Raw genomic sequence first — 16,411 nt, forward strand, 5'->3', positions numbered from 1 at the left:
AGATCACTGTGACAGCTGAGTGGAGAATAGACCCGGAGTGGGGGAAGACTTATGGCAGACAGCCCCACCAGCAGGCTATTGCAATAGTCTGGGTGTGAAGTAATGAGGGTCCAAACCAGGGTGGTGGCAGTGATAAAGGAGAGAAGTGGTCCAGTTTGAGAGATATGACAACGGTAAAATTGACAGGATGTGGCAACAAATTGAATACTGGAGTGGGGTTAGAGAATGAGGAATCCAGGATCACACTTAGGTTTCAAACCCAGGTAACTGGGAAGATGGTGGCATCCTTGAAAGCAACAGGGGAGGAAAAGGAAGGGTTTGGGGGAAAAGACAATGAGTTCGGTTTTTGACGTGCTGAATTTAAGGATGAATTTGAGATGTGCTGAATTTAAGGATGTATAGGACATCCAGCTGGAGCTACCCAATAGGCAGTTAGAGATGGGAGGCTGGAGGTCAGCCAAAAGTTTAGGGCTGGATAAGTATATTTTGGGCAGCTAGGTGGTACAGTGGATGGAGCACAGGGCTTGAAATCAGGAAGACTCTTCTTCCTGAGTTCAAATCTAGCCTCAGATACTTAACTCTAAATGCGAGCTGTGTGATCCTGGGCAAGTCACTTAACCTTGTTTGCCTCAGTTTCCTCATCTGTAAAATAAGCTGGAGAAGGAAATGGCAAATCACTCCAGTATTTTTCCAAGAAACCCCAAATGGGGTCATGAAGAGTTGGACACAACTGAACCAATATATTTTAGAATCATTAGCATAGATAATTGAAACCATGGAAGCTAATGAGATCAATAAATGAAAGAATATAGAGGGAGATGAGAAGAGGGCCCAGGACAGAGCCACCAGAGGGAAGAAATAGGAGACAATCAATCAGCAAGCATTTATTAAGCATACTCTTCTTGGTGTTGAGAAAACAATGACAAAAATGAAACTGTCCTCACCCTCCAAAAACTTACATTTTATTGGGAGGGAAACATGTACACATAAATACATACAAAATACACACAATGTAAACATAAGGTAATTGGGATGGGGAGAGAGAGGCACCAGCTGCTGGGAAGATTGTGAAAAGGTCCATAATATAGGAGATTGTACTTGAGTGAAGCCTTAAAGAAAGCTAGGGATCCCAAGAAGAGGAAGTTAGTTGAGAAGGGAGGGCATTCCAGGCGTGGGGAACAACTTGGGCAAAGGCCTGAAAACAGGAGATGGATACTATATAGGTGGACCAGTAAGCATCTAGAACAGGAATGGGTGAAGAGGAGTAATATGAACTGAACCCAGAAAGGTTGGCTGGGGCCAAGTTGTAATGGCAAGCAAAAGAGTTTGTATTTTATTGTATAAATAATGGAGAGTCAATGGAGCTTTGGGAGTTGGAAAGTGGCATGGGCAGACCTGTGCTTTAGGAAAATCCCTTTGGCAGCTGTGGGAGGATGGATCAGAGAGGGGAGAACCTGGGGCAGGGAGACCATTCAGGGAGTTAGTGCAAAAGTCCAGGCGAGAGATGCCAAGGGACTGAGATAAAATGATTGTAGTGGAAGTGGAAGAAGAGGGGCAGGTGAAAGCACTGCTGCATTGGTATAACCAGTCGAGGAGGGGAAAATTCAAGAGTGATTTGGAGGTCGTGAGCTGAAAATACGCTTAGAGGTCCAGGGGCTCAGATCTTGGTTGTCCCCAGGCAGGGTCTTCCTGGCATATGTCCCATTATCATCAGGGTATGTTTCCTACCCTCTGTAAATACACCTCTCTCAGTTCTCTAGGTATATCCCAGACAAGGCCAGGAAAAGGGAGTATTTTTATTAGGGATTTCCCACAAAGCCCCAGTCCCTGGTTGGTCCTCTTAACAAAGGGAAAGTTTTGCCTTGGGCGACCCACATATGTACACACAGTGACACCAAGCGCATCCAAGCATAGACATAGGCATGCAGGCCTATAAAAAGATACAGATGGACATGCACACACACATATGTAACTTGTACAGACAGACAATCTCATACCTGGGTTCATAGACAGTTATATATTAAGGTGAACACAGGACTCTGGGGAAAGCTGTTGGCCCCGATTTGACTTGTAGCAAATTGCCTGACCTCTTCCTGGTCCTTGACCTGCCCACCCACCCGTTGGAGACAATTAGGTACTGCTGGATGCTGGTGGAGAGATCCCCAAGGATTCTAGCTAACTGACCAGCCCCAAGGAGCTGAATCATGCTTATATTTATGGAACAGGAAAGTGAGTCAGTCACAAGGCACCAGGCAATCACTGCCCACTCTCCCCTCTGCCCTTTCTCCAGCTTCCGCACTTTCCCTAGGGCTCTAAATCCCCAGGAGATCAGGTCCACACCATCAAAATTATCCAGATAATGTTAAATGACCTGACTCCCCCATGTAATTGGGACTGAGGTGGGGACTTCTAAATGACACCCAATGGACATTTTTACTACTCAGATTAACTTGGCTATTGCTCACACAGGACACAGGATGAGAAGGCAGTAATCTGCAATGATGGAGAGAAAAGCTACATTGATAATCCCTAAAAGTATCCAAATATTACCCCTATTTCTGGGTGCCATATAAACTCTTTTGTTCTGGTTTGGGGTGGAAACCAACACTCTTTCCCTGGGCAAAAGAGAGTCTTTAGCCTAAGTTTTCCATACAGTGTAGGTCTGCCTAGAATAGGCTAGGTACAGGAGGCAATGTAATACAGTGGAAGTCACTCTGATAGCAGAGTAGACAGGGGACCCTGTTCTGCCAGTGATACTATGTAACCTTGGGCAAGTCAGTTCTTCCCCTCTAGGACTCAGTTTCCTGATCTGTAAAATGGGGCTGATTATCCCTGTCCTGCTTCCCTCAGAGACCTGTCTTGTGGGTCAAATGCAATAATAAATGGGAAAGTGATTTGAAAACTTTAAATGAACCCAAATCTGTGAGGGAGTCTTTGATTATGACTTTTGTTGGTGCTGGTAGCTACATCGGGTGCTAAATAGGGGTGGGATGGGGGAAGAGATGGTATTTTTGCTCCCAGACAAGACTGTTTCAGAGCTGTACACCAAGTGCACCCCCTAAAAAGAGATGAAAATCAAAGGGATGCCAGGCTATAAACTAGCATTTATATAGAACATTACGGTTTGCAAGGTCTTTTCCCGTGTTAACTTATTTGAACCTCACAATAACCCTATGAGTAAGAAAGGTGCTATCATCTCCGTTTTACAGATGAAAAAAACTGAAAATGAGAGGTTAAGTGACTTGCCCAGGTTCACTAAATGTCTGAGGCTGGATTGGAATCTAGGCCTTCCTGATTCCAATCCCAGCACTGTATCCAATTCACCACCTAGCTTTGGACAAGTAGGCTAGGGACAGGGGACAGTGAGGAAAAAGGTGGTAAAATAAAGTACCAAATGGAGGAGGCAAAGAGAAAAGAGGCCAAAACTGGAGGAGAGGCTGAGCTGGAGTCTAAAGGGAGCAGAGAAGACAGACAGAGAGATGCACAGATCTAGGAAACAGGAGGAGGAGACACTGTGTGTTGTGGCCTATGCTGCTAGCTTGTGTCTGTGAATGTCACCTCTGCCCTCCTGCCTTCTTTCCAGGTCAGATGAGTATCCTTCCAGAGCCTCCTCTGAGGCCCCAAGGTTGGGGTCTCATGGGTGTTGGCTGAGTCTCTTCAGATGTTGAGAAGCCTTTTGGAGATAGGGTGGAAGGAAAGAAAGGGAAATCACTTTCTGCTCTAGGCTGCACCCTTTGGCATAACAATTAAGAGTTCTTGACTCTGAGTCAGGGCAACCTGAGTCCAAACCCTGCTTCAGACACTAGCTATGTGACCCTAGGCCAGTCACTTAACTTCATCCTGCCTCATCAGTTTCCTCATCTGTAAAATGAGCTGGAGAAGGAAATGGCAAACCACTTCATATCTTTGCTAAGAAAATCCCAAATGGGGTCATGGCTGAAATGACTCAGTGATTGTTGTCCACCAAGTATAGCAGAGGTTCTTAACTTGAGGGGAGAGGAGGAAGGAGCTTCTGTGGATAGAAATCAAAGCGTCCATGAACTTAGATGGGAAAAATTATATCTTTTGTTTTCACTAACCTCTAGCTGAAATTTAGCATTTCCTTCCATTATGATTTTTTAAAACCACATTATTCTGAGGAAGTGCTTTCCCAGATTACTAATGAGAGAAAATAGGTTAAGACACAAAATAGGTTAAGAAATTCTGAACTCTATAGAAAGTTGAGGGCCAGAGGGCTAAGTGAAGGGTACCTGGAACAGCCAGGCAATACCAGAAGGGTCTTGGTTGTTTCCTAATCTGGTTGGTCTTGTAGGTCTTGTTCACTATATACATCTGTAAAATGAGGGGAAGTGTAAAATGAGATTGGAAAGCCTAGATGATCTCTAAGTTCCCTCTGAACCTTATATCCAATGATCTCATACTATCCTTAGCCCATTTGCCTTTCTCCGTATCCCCCTTGTCACTGTCCAATCCCCTCTCCCTAACCCTGACCCACCCTCGGGGTCCCCATCCCTATTCCTCTCAGCTTCAAAAGCTACTACCTTTTGCTATCCAACCTCAGATGGCTCTCAGGTTCCTCATCTTAAAATGAGAGGATCAAAGAGATTATCTCCAAAGTCCTTCCAAGGTCCACATAATCTCCTATATGCTTACCCACTGGCCAGGGTGCCTAATGTCCCACCTGACTTCTGGGACAGGGCCATCCTCCACCTGTCTTCCATAAGGAGCCCTTTTAGGGGATAGATCAGGGCTGGACTCAGTAGATACAGAGAGTTTGGAGATCAGAGATTAGGGATGAGCCTGCAAAATAGAGGGGGGAGAGGGATCTCTCGGCCCCTTCCTTAACCCTTTATTGGTTAAAGATGAAGAAAGCCCCATCAGAATTTATCAGTGATGCAACTACACCCAGTCTTAAAGCCAGAAAAGCAGGGGTGCAACTGGGGAAAGCAGAGAGTGGACTAGGGTTTGCCTTGTATGAGGAGGGAGCAGGGATGTGGAATTTGATAGATGTAAACAGGCAGACACAGCACACACCAGTTAACACATTACACATTACAATGCATCTAGGCATGCAAATGAGCACACAGACACTAATACAAACACCAAAATACAAACAGGCGAGGTATAGCCATAAACACATTGGCACACACAAACGACAAATCGATCCATAAACATACAAACACACACAACTAACCAGACACAGATACTAAACACACACCTAGAAACTCTCTCTCTCTCTCTCTCTCTCTCACATACACACACACACACACACACACACACACACACACACACACACACTCTCTGATGGAGAAGAGCAGACCAAGGCAAGCAGGTGATCTCTCATAGTCCTCACATCTCCCCTTCCCTAAACCAGAAACCCCCAATCTTTCAGTCTCCGAGGAGCCGGGGCCGGCCCTGCCCTCAACCCTGGCTGATGCTGCCTATCTCCCTTCTTTCTTCTCCGACCTCAGAGGCCTTGTGGTCCCTCTGACTCCCTTCTTTCCCCATCCCTGACATACTGGCTGGGTCTCGAATTTAAAGGGCCAAGCACCCCGGAAAAGCAGAGGAGCCGAAGAGGAATCTCCCTGCCTCCCCTCCCTTCCTCCCCAGGTTTCAGACACCGCGACATCTGCTCTAGCCCCTCTAGCCCCTCACGAACTTCCCATTTCCTCTAGTGAACTGGGCTGGGGGTGGGAGGGAGGAAGGGGAAGGATGTCCCCTCCATCACCTTCTCCCTCCTCCCCTCTACCCTTTCAATCCCTGAAGGCCACGGCTGTAGCGGACTTTGCCCCCGCAACGAACCTCAGCACAATCCTCTCTTCCCCGCAGTCACAGCCTTGAATTCTCCTCTGTCGATCCCGACAGACCTACCGACCCCAGCTTGAGTCCCAGCCCTGCCCCAGCCCCTTTAGTCCTTCCAGCAGAATAGGGATGGGGAGGGGAAGAGGCCGATACGAGGTTAAAAAGGGAAGACAGACCCACGGACACAGAGCGCGAGAGGAAGGCAAACATCCCCTTCCCTTCACATACACACATACGCATATATACATACATACGGAGAACGGAGAGGGACAGAGGGACCGGGCAGAGGGAGAGAGTGAGAGAGGAAGAGGCGGTGGCCGAGGGAGGAGAGAGCCGAGGAAGGGGAGGGGCTGCGAGAGCAAGGGGGCCGGCTCCCAGGTTCCAAGCCCGAGCTTACCGGCTCGGAGCTGGGCCACCGGCGGCTCTCCAGGCTTTCCCCAGGGCCAGGAGAGCAGAGACCCCGCAGCCCAGGAGTGGGCTAGGCCCGTCCCCGCAGCTTCCCGGGCCCGAGGGAAGCGTAGGCCCGGGGCGCACGGGGGAGCAGGCCCCGGGCTGCTCTGAGCCGCCTCCCACACCTTCGCTAGTGGTATTATATCATTGGTGGTTATTATTATTAGTAATGTTAATAACAACAATAATAATAACTTGTTATTTCCATCTGCCTCCCCTTCCTTCCGTCCCACACTCGAAGCATTTATCTCTTATTCTTCCCGGACCCTGCACTCAGGAGGAGAACCCCTGGGCCCTCTTGGATCCTTCCACCTGTGCCTTCTCTTTCGCTCTGCTCTTCACCGGTTCCCCTCTTGTGTCTGTCCAAGCTCTCCCTCTCCACGGTCTCGTTCCTCCCATCTCTGTTTCTCCCCCACTCCTTTTCAATTGTCTTCCTCTTTATTCTGTCTCCTCGCCCTCATTTCTCTCTTAATCTCTCCCTCTCTCTTTCTGTTCTGTCTGTCACTCGCTTCATCTCTCGGTCAGGTTCTTTCCTGCCTCCTCCCGTCCTCTCTCTGCCTCCCTTTTTTTTCCTTTCTCTGTCCCCCTCAAACCCTCTATTTCTTTCCCTCTTATCCTCTTTCTCGGACTTGTCTGCCTGCCTCTCATTCTTTCCTTCTGAGTCTGTGTATCTATGTGTGTCTCCCTCACTTCTACCCCTGTTTCCCTCCTCTTTCTCTCCTCTTTCCTGAATTCTGAGTCTCTATCTCCTCACCTCTCTGTCTCTCCCTGTCTCTAGTTGTACATATGTCTCTCATGGTTTCTGTCTCTCTCCTCGCCGCTGCCTTTTTTTTTTTCATCTTCTCTCTCTTTTTTTTTTTTTTTGTAAAATCGCGAAGGTGGATCGGCTCACACAGCAACCCGGGTCCTAGAAGGAAATCGCCCGAGATGATTAAACACTGAGCTAGCAACTCCAACCCCGGGGACACGGAATTGGGGGGGGGGAAGGAGGGCGGGGGGAGGGCCGAGGGGAGGTCCCTCCGTTGGGGGGTGTTGGGTGTTCTGTTTTCCGGAGGGGGGGCGTGGAGTTTCTCTCCCCCCTCCTTCCCCCCCCCCCCCTTTTGCCGGGACTGCTACTTGCTCAGCGCCGGCCGGATCCGGGGACTATGGTAGGTTTCACGACACTTTCGTTTTCGCCGGACTTTTTTTTTTCCCTAGCTCTGATCAAAAGTTTGATTGTCTGAGGGAGGGGGTAGAATGTGGGGGGGGGTCCAATGTTTGAGGACTGGGGGGGGGGGCGTCAGGAGGTCCAGGGAGGGGCTCCCCTGCGTCCGCCTGGGGGTAGAACCGGCCAAGGCAGGGGGTCGGATAGGGGGCGTCCACCAGTACCCTCCCCCCACCGTGGTCTCCCCGTAGTCTCCCCGCTGCCCCCACATCACGGAGAAGGGAAGAGACAGGGCGGTGGCGGTGTGTCGGAGTTAGATTCGGTGTATGAGCCAGGGGCAGAGCAGGACAGGGCAGGGGCTGGGGGAAGTATTTCCCCCCAAGAAGATGCTGGGGACCGCTCCATCCAAGGAGAGGGGGAGGGGGCTTCACCCAAGCGCTGGGGGCGCGGGCCGCGGGAGAGGGGGAGGGGAGGTCAGCCCCGGGAGCTGGCTGCAAGGAAGAGGAGAGGGAGGAGAGGGGAGGAGAGAAGAGAAGAGGGGAGGGGAGCTGGGCGGGGGAGCCGCCGCAGCCCCCCAAGCCCACACCGCAGGCAGGAGAGGGTGGATGTAGCGGAAAATGGCCGCTGTGGAAGGGGGCGGAGAAGGACCGCAGCCCCGAACCGACTTGAACTTGAAAGGAAAGCAAGGGGAGGGAGAAAGGAGGGGGAAGCGCGTCCGGGGCCTGCGGGGCCTCCAGTTACTGGGGCTGGGGTGCCCCCTGCCCCTAGGGCCCACCCTGGCCTATCACCCTCCCACTGTGGCCTCCCCGGGGGGGTTCTTCCCCCCCCCAGTCCTCCCCCCCGCCCCCAGGCCCAGGAGGGCGCTCCACGCTCCATCCGCAGACGCCAGCTCGCGAAGCTGCTCCTCCCCTCCCCTCCCCTCTCTTCCCCTCCCTTCTCCTCTCCTCCCCACGCGCGGCCCCGAGCCTGGCCCCGCAGGGGAAGGGGAAAAACAAAGGGGAGGGGGGGACTAGGAGCTGCCCCGCCTCCAGCCTGTCCCCCCAGGCCAGCGTGGATTCCCCAAAGTTCGAGGAGCCCCATCTTCAGCAAAGTACACTTAGGCTCTGAAACTTTAGGGGTAGCCTTTAGCCCCGGAATCATCCCTCTCTCCGGGTCTGGGGGCTTCCTCCTCTAGGAACTCAGGGTAGACGGGCGTCCTTCGGGTGGAAGGGGGCTCCTGGGCCCCACCTGTCCATCTCATCTTCCCTCTCTCCAGCCTGGAATCCCAGTGCATCCCCTTGCTTCTCCCACCCCCACCCCACCCCTCAATTCCCATTCAACTTTCCTTCCCTTCTTTTCTTCCCTCATTCTTCCTCTATCTTTCCTGCCTCTCCTCTGTTCCTCCTTTCTCTCCTTTTCTCATCTCTTCCTCACTGCTCCCTCTTTTCTCTTACTCTTCTCCACTTTCCCCCTTTCTCTTTTCTACTTTTCCCCCTTTCTCCTTTTCCTTTTCTCTTCTCTTTACTTTCTCTTCTCTCACTTTCCCTCATCTCCTCTTTCTTCTCCTGTCTCTTTCCTCTTTTTTCTCCTCTTCGCTACTATTTTCCCTAGCTTCTCTTCTTCCTCTCTCTCATTTCCTCTACTTTGTCTCTTTTTTCGTTCTCCCTTCTTTCGTTCCTCTCCACCGCTCTTCTTTTCTTTATTCTCACTCCCCTTTTCTCTCCTTTTCATCTACCTTTCCTTCTCTTCCTAGTTTGCCTTCCTCGTCTTCTACAGCCACAGTAGGCCGTGGTCCTACGTCTCGGGATGAGCAAAGACGTGTCCCCTCTCACTATCTTTTTGGAGTATGTGAAGAACTATGAGACAGTCATTTGTCCCAGGGGAGAAAGGGGACCAGACAGCAGCGCCGTTTCTCTAGGGATGAGAGTTATATAAGCGCTTAGGCTACGACCTGGAGCATGAGGGGGGGCATGCATTCTATTAGCGCCTGGGGTTCATATCCTGAGGCCTGGGATGCCCACGTGTAAGGAGAGCTGGCCTTCGGCTGGTAGCGAACCCGTGTGTCTACGGCCACCAATCAGACTCCAGAAGGCGTTCTGGGCTCCCTCGCTGCCTCACACATGCAGGGGCCTAAGGTGTTTACATCTGCGGACTGCGACTGGATCCGCAGAGGGCAGGCGAGGAGAGAGAGCTGGGGGAGAGGTGACCAGAGCCCACCGAATGGGGTTCCCACAGAGCATTATATGCCCGCGACTGGCCTGCCTATAGTGCTGCCAGCCAGAGCTTGCACCAACCTCTGCCCTAGAAACCCATTCCTGGCCGTAGCCTCAGATCCACCCCTTGACCACCTCTCAGCCTCTGCCTTTCCCCCAGCTTCAGCCTCCGATTCATCCTTTGCCCCAGCTCCTGCTTCAGCCCCAGCCCTAGCACTGACCCCTTCACCAGTCCCAGTCTCTGCCCAGACCCTTGCCTTAGTCTCTGCCCCTGCTTGAGCCCCTGCTCCGGCCTCTGCCTCAGTCCCGACCCCTACCCCTGCCCCCGCCTCTCTGCCCTGGACCCAGCCCCAGATACTGTCCCGCCCGGCCGCGGTTGTGTTGTTTCTAGTTCTGCAGACAGTTGGGGCAAAAAGGAGATGCTTTCTCACCTCCAGGGAAAATCCCTAAATTTCTGCCTCTCGGTCACGGTTTTTTCATGTATTCCTCTAAGTATATAAATATACGCATGCATGCATCTCTACCTACGCTTACATACAGACGAACACGCACATACACCCAAACACCAAAGGCCCTTTGGGTTTTGACTCTTTCCTCTACCCTCTCTTCTGGGAAGGCCAAGCCAAGGACGGGTCAGGAAAGTTTTTCAGAAGCCGCATCGTCTACCCGAAGTGGGGATAAAGCGAGAAAAATATACCGACACAGAGATAGAAATAACCACCCCTCCCGACTGCAGGAGACAAGCACCCAGGTTCCCTGGCTGGGGTGGGGGGGAGGGGGCGAGTGTCACTTTCAGGTGGAGCAGCTCTGAGCGGATTGTGGGAGACACAGTATGAATTCGGCCTGGGGGCTGGGACGTTTGCTGATGTATATACACACATTGGTACATGCACGCATACATACATACATACGTGTGTGCACGCATAGGTTGTGCTAGTGTGTACCTAAAACCACAAAAGGCTAGTGGGTGTTGTGGACTGTTGCTCACTGGAGTAACCTAAAGCTACTGGAATAAAACCGACTCCTCTCGCCCCTCACTCTGGGTTTAGCGGACTAGAAGCGGATACAGTGGACTAGAGAGTAGTACGGGGCCAGTCAGTGTAGCTGTCTCCTACACTGGTAGTGGAATTCGGAGTTCTGGCTTCCAGTACGCTTCCCGGCTACTTGACTGCTGCAAATTAGGAAATTTCTCAGGATGAACCTCTGTTTCTCTGTTTTCCGAAAGTGTCGAATCATTATAAGGTTAAACTATAGCTGTGTGACTTTGGGATGCCAATTTTCATCTTTGATTTAGATTTCCTCGGCGGAAAAAGGGAATGAGAGTATTTAGGTTATCTACCTTCCGGAGGTTGCAGTGAAGAAAGTGCTAGATCAAGGCTCTTTAGAAATGCTAACTATCATTATTGTTTGCTCATGCAACAACCGTTTTTTATTCATTCAGTATGAATGAAGGATTCAAGGAAGAAACAGTAGGAGTTCATGGCCCGAAAGAGGGCTCCGAATCTAATAAGGAAAATAAATCATTCACATATAATTATACTACAAGACAAAATGGGATGGGTACAATGGGAGGTACTGGTGGAGGGGAGGCAATCAAAGAATACAGCCTGGAGGTGGTGGCATTTGAGCTTTATAGGAAGGATGGGAATTTTTCAACTGATGGAGCTACGGCCGTGGTGTGAGGGAAGGTAGAGAAGAAGGCTCGATGAGGGAATGGGGAGGAGTCCAGTTTGTCCAAAGTGGAGAGTAGACCCCCAGAGGAGATAAAGCTAGTAGGCTGGCATGAACCTCAACCTCCAGGCTGCAGAATTTGGACTTTACCCTGTAGGCAATTAGGAGCCATTGATGGTGTCAAAGCAGGGGAGGAATATGATCAAAACTAGGCTTTGGGAAGATGACTAAGGGGAGGGGAGGAGGATTGGAGGAGAGTCCGATGTTGGGGAAGCTAGTTAGGAGAATATTGCAGTAGTCCAGGTGAGCATGGATGAGGCCTATAATAATAATAATTCGCATAGATCTATAACTTTCCAAGTTTTCTAAGTTTTCTAGGCTCTATCTCATTTGAAGCTCATGATATTCTTTTGAAGAGTAGAGTCCAATGTGGGGTTCTGGCATGAGGATGGAGAGGACAGGTTGTGGTGAAATAGAAAGTCTAGGACTTGGTAACTGACGAAATTTTGGGAAGGAACCAGAGATGATTCTCAAATTTTGATCCTTAGGGACTGCCATCCATGGATGCCATCCATGGTCAGAGATCTATCTAGTGAAGCCCCAATACCTGGGTTCAAATCCCAGCTCTGCCCCTAACTATTTATATGGCCTTAAGGCAAATCTCTGAGACTCATTTAAAAAATAAGGGGGTTGGCCTAGATGTTCTCTAAGGTCCCTACCAATTCTAAATGCTGTAAAATCCTATGGAATCCTATGACAAGTCAGGAGGAGTAAAATTGAGGGGAAGATACCAAGTTTGGTTTGGAGCATATTGAATTTGAGTTGCCCATGGGACATGTAAGTGTAGAATGTAAGGTACTATAATTATGATGGTGTGTTTGTATATGAATAGGAATAAACAGACAATTTGCATGTTGATTATTCACATATGTGTCTGGGTATATGTGCATGATGCACTACTTGTATAAATATATATGACATCTGTACATGTGACTGTGTCTGTGAATTTATTTCCATGGTAGTGTTTAGTCCTTCTGCTGGAATTTAGCTTCCAATTTTTGTGAAGGCAGTTGCTCCAGGGGGATGAGCTGTATAGAGTATGAGGGATTTGAGAGCCCAAATTAAATCTTATCTAAATTCGTATCCCCCCCCCCCCACTTCTTTTCATACAATAGTCACTTAATAAACAGTTGCTGATTTCTGTTTTTCCTGAGCTGGAACCAGTGTGTTATTCTGGAAAAGCACTATACTTGAAGTCAGAAAATTGGGGTTTCTTTCCTGTCTCTATCACCAACTTGGGACCTTGGCCAAGTCACCTATAACCTCCAAGCCCTCTGTTTTCCCATGGGTCAAATAGATATACCAATACCCCTGCACTGCCTCCGTATCCTAAAGTTGAAGTGGCAGAAATTGTTTTGTATACATTACTGTACACACACACATGCATATATTTATGTGTGTGTGTGTGTATACCCTGTTTGCCTGTGGGAGCTAGAAGAGAGGCCAACTTTGCTGAGGCTAGATATTTGAGAAGAGCTGTGTTCGTGCTCATCCTGAGTCTGAGGGAACCAAATCCCCAATTCTCAACCCCATGTTTCTGTCCCAGTTAGCCACAGGTGTGGGATTTTTGAGGGGGAGAGGAGTGGAAGGAATGAGATGTTGGCTGGGGTGAAGGGGCAGGTGTGCTGGGCACTCCCTGACTCAGAGATGCCCTTCAATTACTGCCCCCTACTCAGTCCCTCAAACTCCCTTGTGGGACTCTGGGAAACTACAATTTCTAGAGCTGGAGTGGGGTAGGGGCTTCAAATCTCTGGAGCAATCCGATTGTGATTCCCGAGCCAAAGATGTGGGAACCTCTCCTGAGGAAAGAGGGTGCCCTGGGTCCACGAGTCTTGCCCCCATCCACAGTTTTCAATAGGGTTTCAGCAGCCTTTTATTTTTATGTTCCTTTTTTTTTTTTTGCGCACCGCCCCCTCCCCCCAATCCCAATTATTCCAACCCAGGCTGTCTCCCTTAGCAGAGAGCAAAGAGCTGGGGGGGGGGGGCGGGGGGGCGGCAACATTGCCCCTCCTTTATTTAAAGCAACATTGCAAACCTCCACACCTGCTTGGTAAGGGGGTGTTAACAGGATTGTTAAGGTTTGGTTTTCCCCCTCAGATTCGACCCCTTTATAGTCCTCCTTCCCTCCCCGCAGCTGACCCTAGCCAAGGTCTCTTGTTCTTGCTCATCATCAGTAATAATTATTGCTAATTATTATTAAGCGTTGTTCCTTAGTCCAGGGAGAGGAATGGAGGTTGGGGTGGGGGGAGGCAAGTTACGGTTTCCTCCTCTCAGGCTCTCTCGGCTTTTTCCGCGTTTCTTTGAAAGTTGGATGTTGGAAAGTGGGTGGTTCGTGTTTAAAAAAAATTGGGGGGAGGGAGGGAGGACTGAGATTTCCGAGATCCTGAGCCAAGAAAGAGGGAGAGAGAGGGAGAGGGAGAGGGAGGGAGGGAGGGAGAGAGAGAGAGAGAGAGAGAGAGAGAGAGAGAGAGAGAGAGAGAGAGAGAGAGAGAGAGAGAGAGGAGGTGGAGAAGGAGAGACAGAGAGGAGAGGGAGACAGAGAAGAGACAGAGACAGGGAGAGGAGAGACAGCAAGAGGAGAGAGACAAAGAGAGAAGAGACCCAGAGACCCAGAGAAGGACAGAGACGGGGAGCGAGACAGAGGCGGGGTGGGGGGTGGGGGGGTGAACATATGACTCAGTAACTTTGGAGCCGCCGTGTTTTCTCCCCTGCGAACCCGGGAGCCTCCCAGGCCCGCTCGGCATGTATTCGTCCCCGCTGTGCCTGACCCAGGTAAGGCAGTCCCGACTTAGCCCCCCTCCCCCTTCCTCTACCTTGTCCCTGCAAAAATAGTTTTCCAGTTGCAGGGAGAAGGGGCGAGAAAAACACACACACACACACAAAAAGGCGGGATTTCGTCGTCTCCTGCGGCTGCCGGGGCCACGGCTGCCAGCTCCCCGCCCCCCCCCCCACCCTAGGGCCTCGATTTTCCGGGGCCAGGTTAAATAAGGGAGGGGGAGAGTCCTCTGGGAGGACTCCCGTACTGTCAGCCTGAACTGGGGGCACTGTTTGAACTGGGACCTCTCAATCCTTTTGGGGAGGGTAAACGGCTGCGGGGTCCCCCTCCCTCTCCCGCGGGGGGCCTGGGAGCGCGCGGGGCTTTGGGAGGAGGAGGGGGGTTCAGCGCACGTGTGCTGGGAAAAGGCTGGGGGATGGGGGCGGCGGAGTAATGCGGGGGGAAAGAGAAGGGGAGGGGGCAGGCGGGCTGGGCGCCTTGGCAGAGTGCGCAAAGTTGCAGCGGCTCCAGAGCCGCGAAGTTTGGGGGCCGAGCGCTCCCGAGCGCCGCGTTATACCGGGGGGAGGGGGTTCGTTCGGCTTCTCTCCGCCGGTAACGCGCTGCAGCCCCCATCCCCCTCCTTGGAAGGGGGCCCAGGCTGAGAGAGCTGGGCGCGGGCAGCCACCCCCCCTCCGGACGGGGGGTGGGGGGGGGCAGTTGCTGTATGTGTCCAAGGGGGGCGGTGGGAGGGGGAGGGAGGTCCTGTGCGCTCTCCGTTCTGGCCTCCTCCCCCTCCCCCTCGATCGAACGCGGCTTCTTATCGCCCGCATCCATTCTGGATTTTCAATTATTGATCAGCGGCCGGCGGCCGGCGCCCGTTAACCCCTGCGGCGCCACCCGTTCCCTCCTGGGACCCTCGGCCCACCCTCCGGGACAGTTGGAGCAGCCTCTCCTCCCCCGGGTGGCCCTGCTTCTGTGACTTGTGCGTCGCTCCTGAAAGAGTCTCGGTTTTCCGTGGCCAGGGCTCCCCCGCGTCTCGCCAGCTTGCTGGGCCCCCTCCCTGCGGTGTCCCGGGCCGTGGGCTTCCGCAGGCACTGCAGAGGCGGCGGCCGCTGCTCTGCTTCCCGCTCCCTCCCTGCAGCCAGGCTGGGTTGCCTTCCTCCTCCCCCCTCCCACCTCCAGAGTCCTAGACTGCTTTGGCTCCCAGCCCCCCCCTGTACCCCCCAGCCCCTTAACCATACCACCGCCTGCCCCCACCCTCCTTCACAGGAGGGGTAGTCATTCGTCTCCTGTTCTCCCTACAAATGGAAGGGGAGGAACCTCCCTGTCGCAGGACAGAGAACTCAGACCCCATGGTCCCCCTCTACCCCACCCCCACCTGCCTCCCTGTGTCTTTTATTTCTTGACCCGGGTTTCCTCCCTGGTGCAATGGAAACACAGCCCCGTGTCGAGAGTAGGAGATCTGTATTCCTGTTCTGGCTTTTTATTGACCTTGGGCAAGTCATTTTCTCACTCCGAGCCTCAGTTTCCTCAGATGTGAAATGGGGACAGTCATCCCTGCCCTGCTGACTTTTCAAGGATATAGGGAAGCTCAAATAAAAGACTGAAAAGGAAATTCGGAGCAAATATGAGGCATTCTTAGACTTATCCGCTTCTCTGAGTTCCTCTCCATCTGCTTCCCAAAGGTTCAGAAGGAACTCCTCCCAGGGTTAGGGGTCCACCTCTCCTTCCCTTCACCCCTATGGCCCAGATCCCAGGTCTCCCCACATGGGAGGAGGAGACATTGTGAAATACAATCAGGGCCCAAGGAGTGGGCCAGAGGGCCTGGCACAGGGGAGGTGCTCATCAGGCAGTCTTCTCTCCCTCCTCCTTTATCCCTCACCCCCATGAGCTGGAGAGTAGCAGGCCAAGCAGGTCTTCCCCACCTTGCTAAAGGAGAGCAGACCAGGTCCAGTCCTCCACATACACCTGTACTTCATAGTATACCTCATTAACTCTCTATTGGTCATTATTAATCTGTTCACTTCCCAATTTGAGATCTAACACACATCCCCAAATGGAGGTCCCTTTCTCCTCCAAGCCCCTCAGCTCTCCTTGCCCAGGCAGGCCAAGAGACCCCAAGGCTCAGAGCTGGGACTTCAAACTCTTCTCTGCCCTTGGCAACAGACTTAAACACCACTTTTCTTCTCCCTGAACTGTATCTAGCCCAGTTTCCCCTCATCCTTATGGGGGTAACAAAAATAACCCAAGGAATTAGGAGACCTGGTTTCTAATCCCAGTTCTACCATAGACTCAAAGGGCGACATTTCTGTGCCTCAGTTTCCTCAGCTATAAATA

At 51.6% G+C, this 16,411-nt stretch overlaps 1 protein-coding gene across 9 annotated transcripts in view; it reads left to right on the top strand.

The window, feature by feature from the left end:
• The first annotated feature begins 7,253 nt into the window (after positions 1-7,253).
• NFIC (nuclear factor I C) overlaps positions 7,254-16,411 on the top strand; it is a 144,149-nt gene continuing 134,991 nt past the window's right edge. Inside the window, exon 1 of one of the 9 annotated variants that reach the window (XM_036756525.1) lies at positions 7,254-7,400. In XM_036756525.1, coding sequence (XP_036612420.1) covers positions 7,398-7,400 — 3 coding nt within the window. In that variant the 5' untranslated portion in view covers positions 7,254-7,397. Of the gene's footprint in view, positions 7,401-13,717; positions 14,092-16,411 lie in introns of those variants that run through there. The other 8 variants (XM_036756544.1, XM_036756560.1, XM_036756505.1 and 5 more) reach the window with 8 other exon arrangements.

Source organism: Trichosurus vulpecula, chromosome 1 (assembly GCF_011100635.1).
Source record: "Trichosurus vulpecula isolate mTriVul1 chromosome 1, mTriVul1.pri, whole genome shotgun sequence".
Taxonomy (NCBI): domain Eukaryota; kingdom Metazoa; phylum Chordata; class Mammalia; order Diprotodontia; family Phalangeridae; genus Trichosurus; species Trichosurus vulpecula.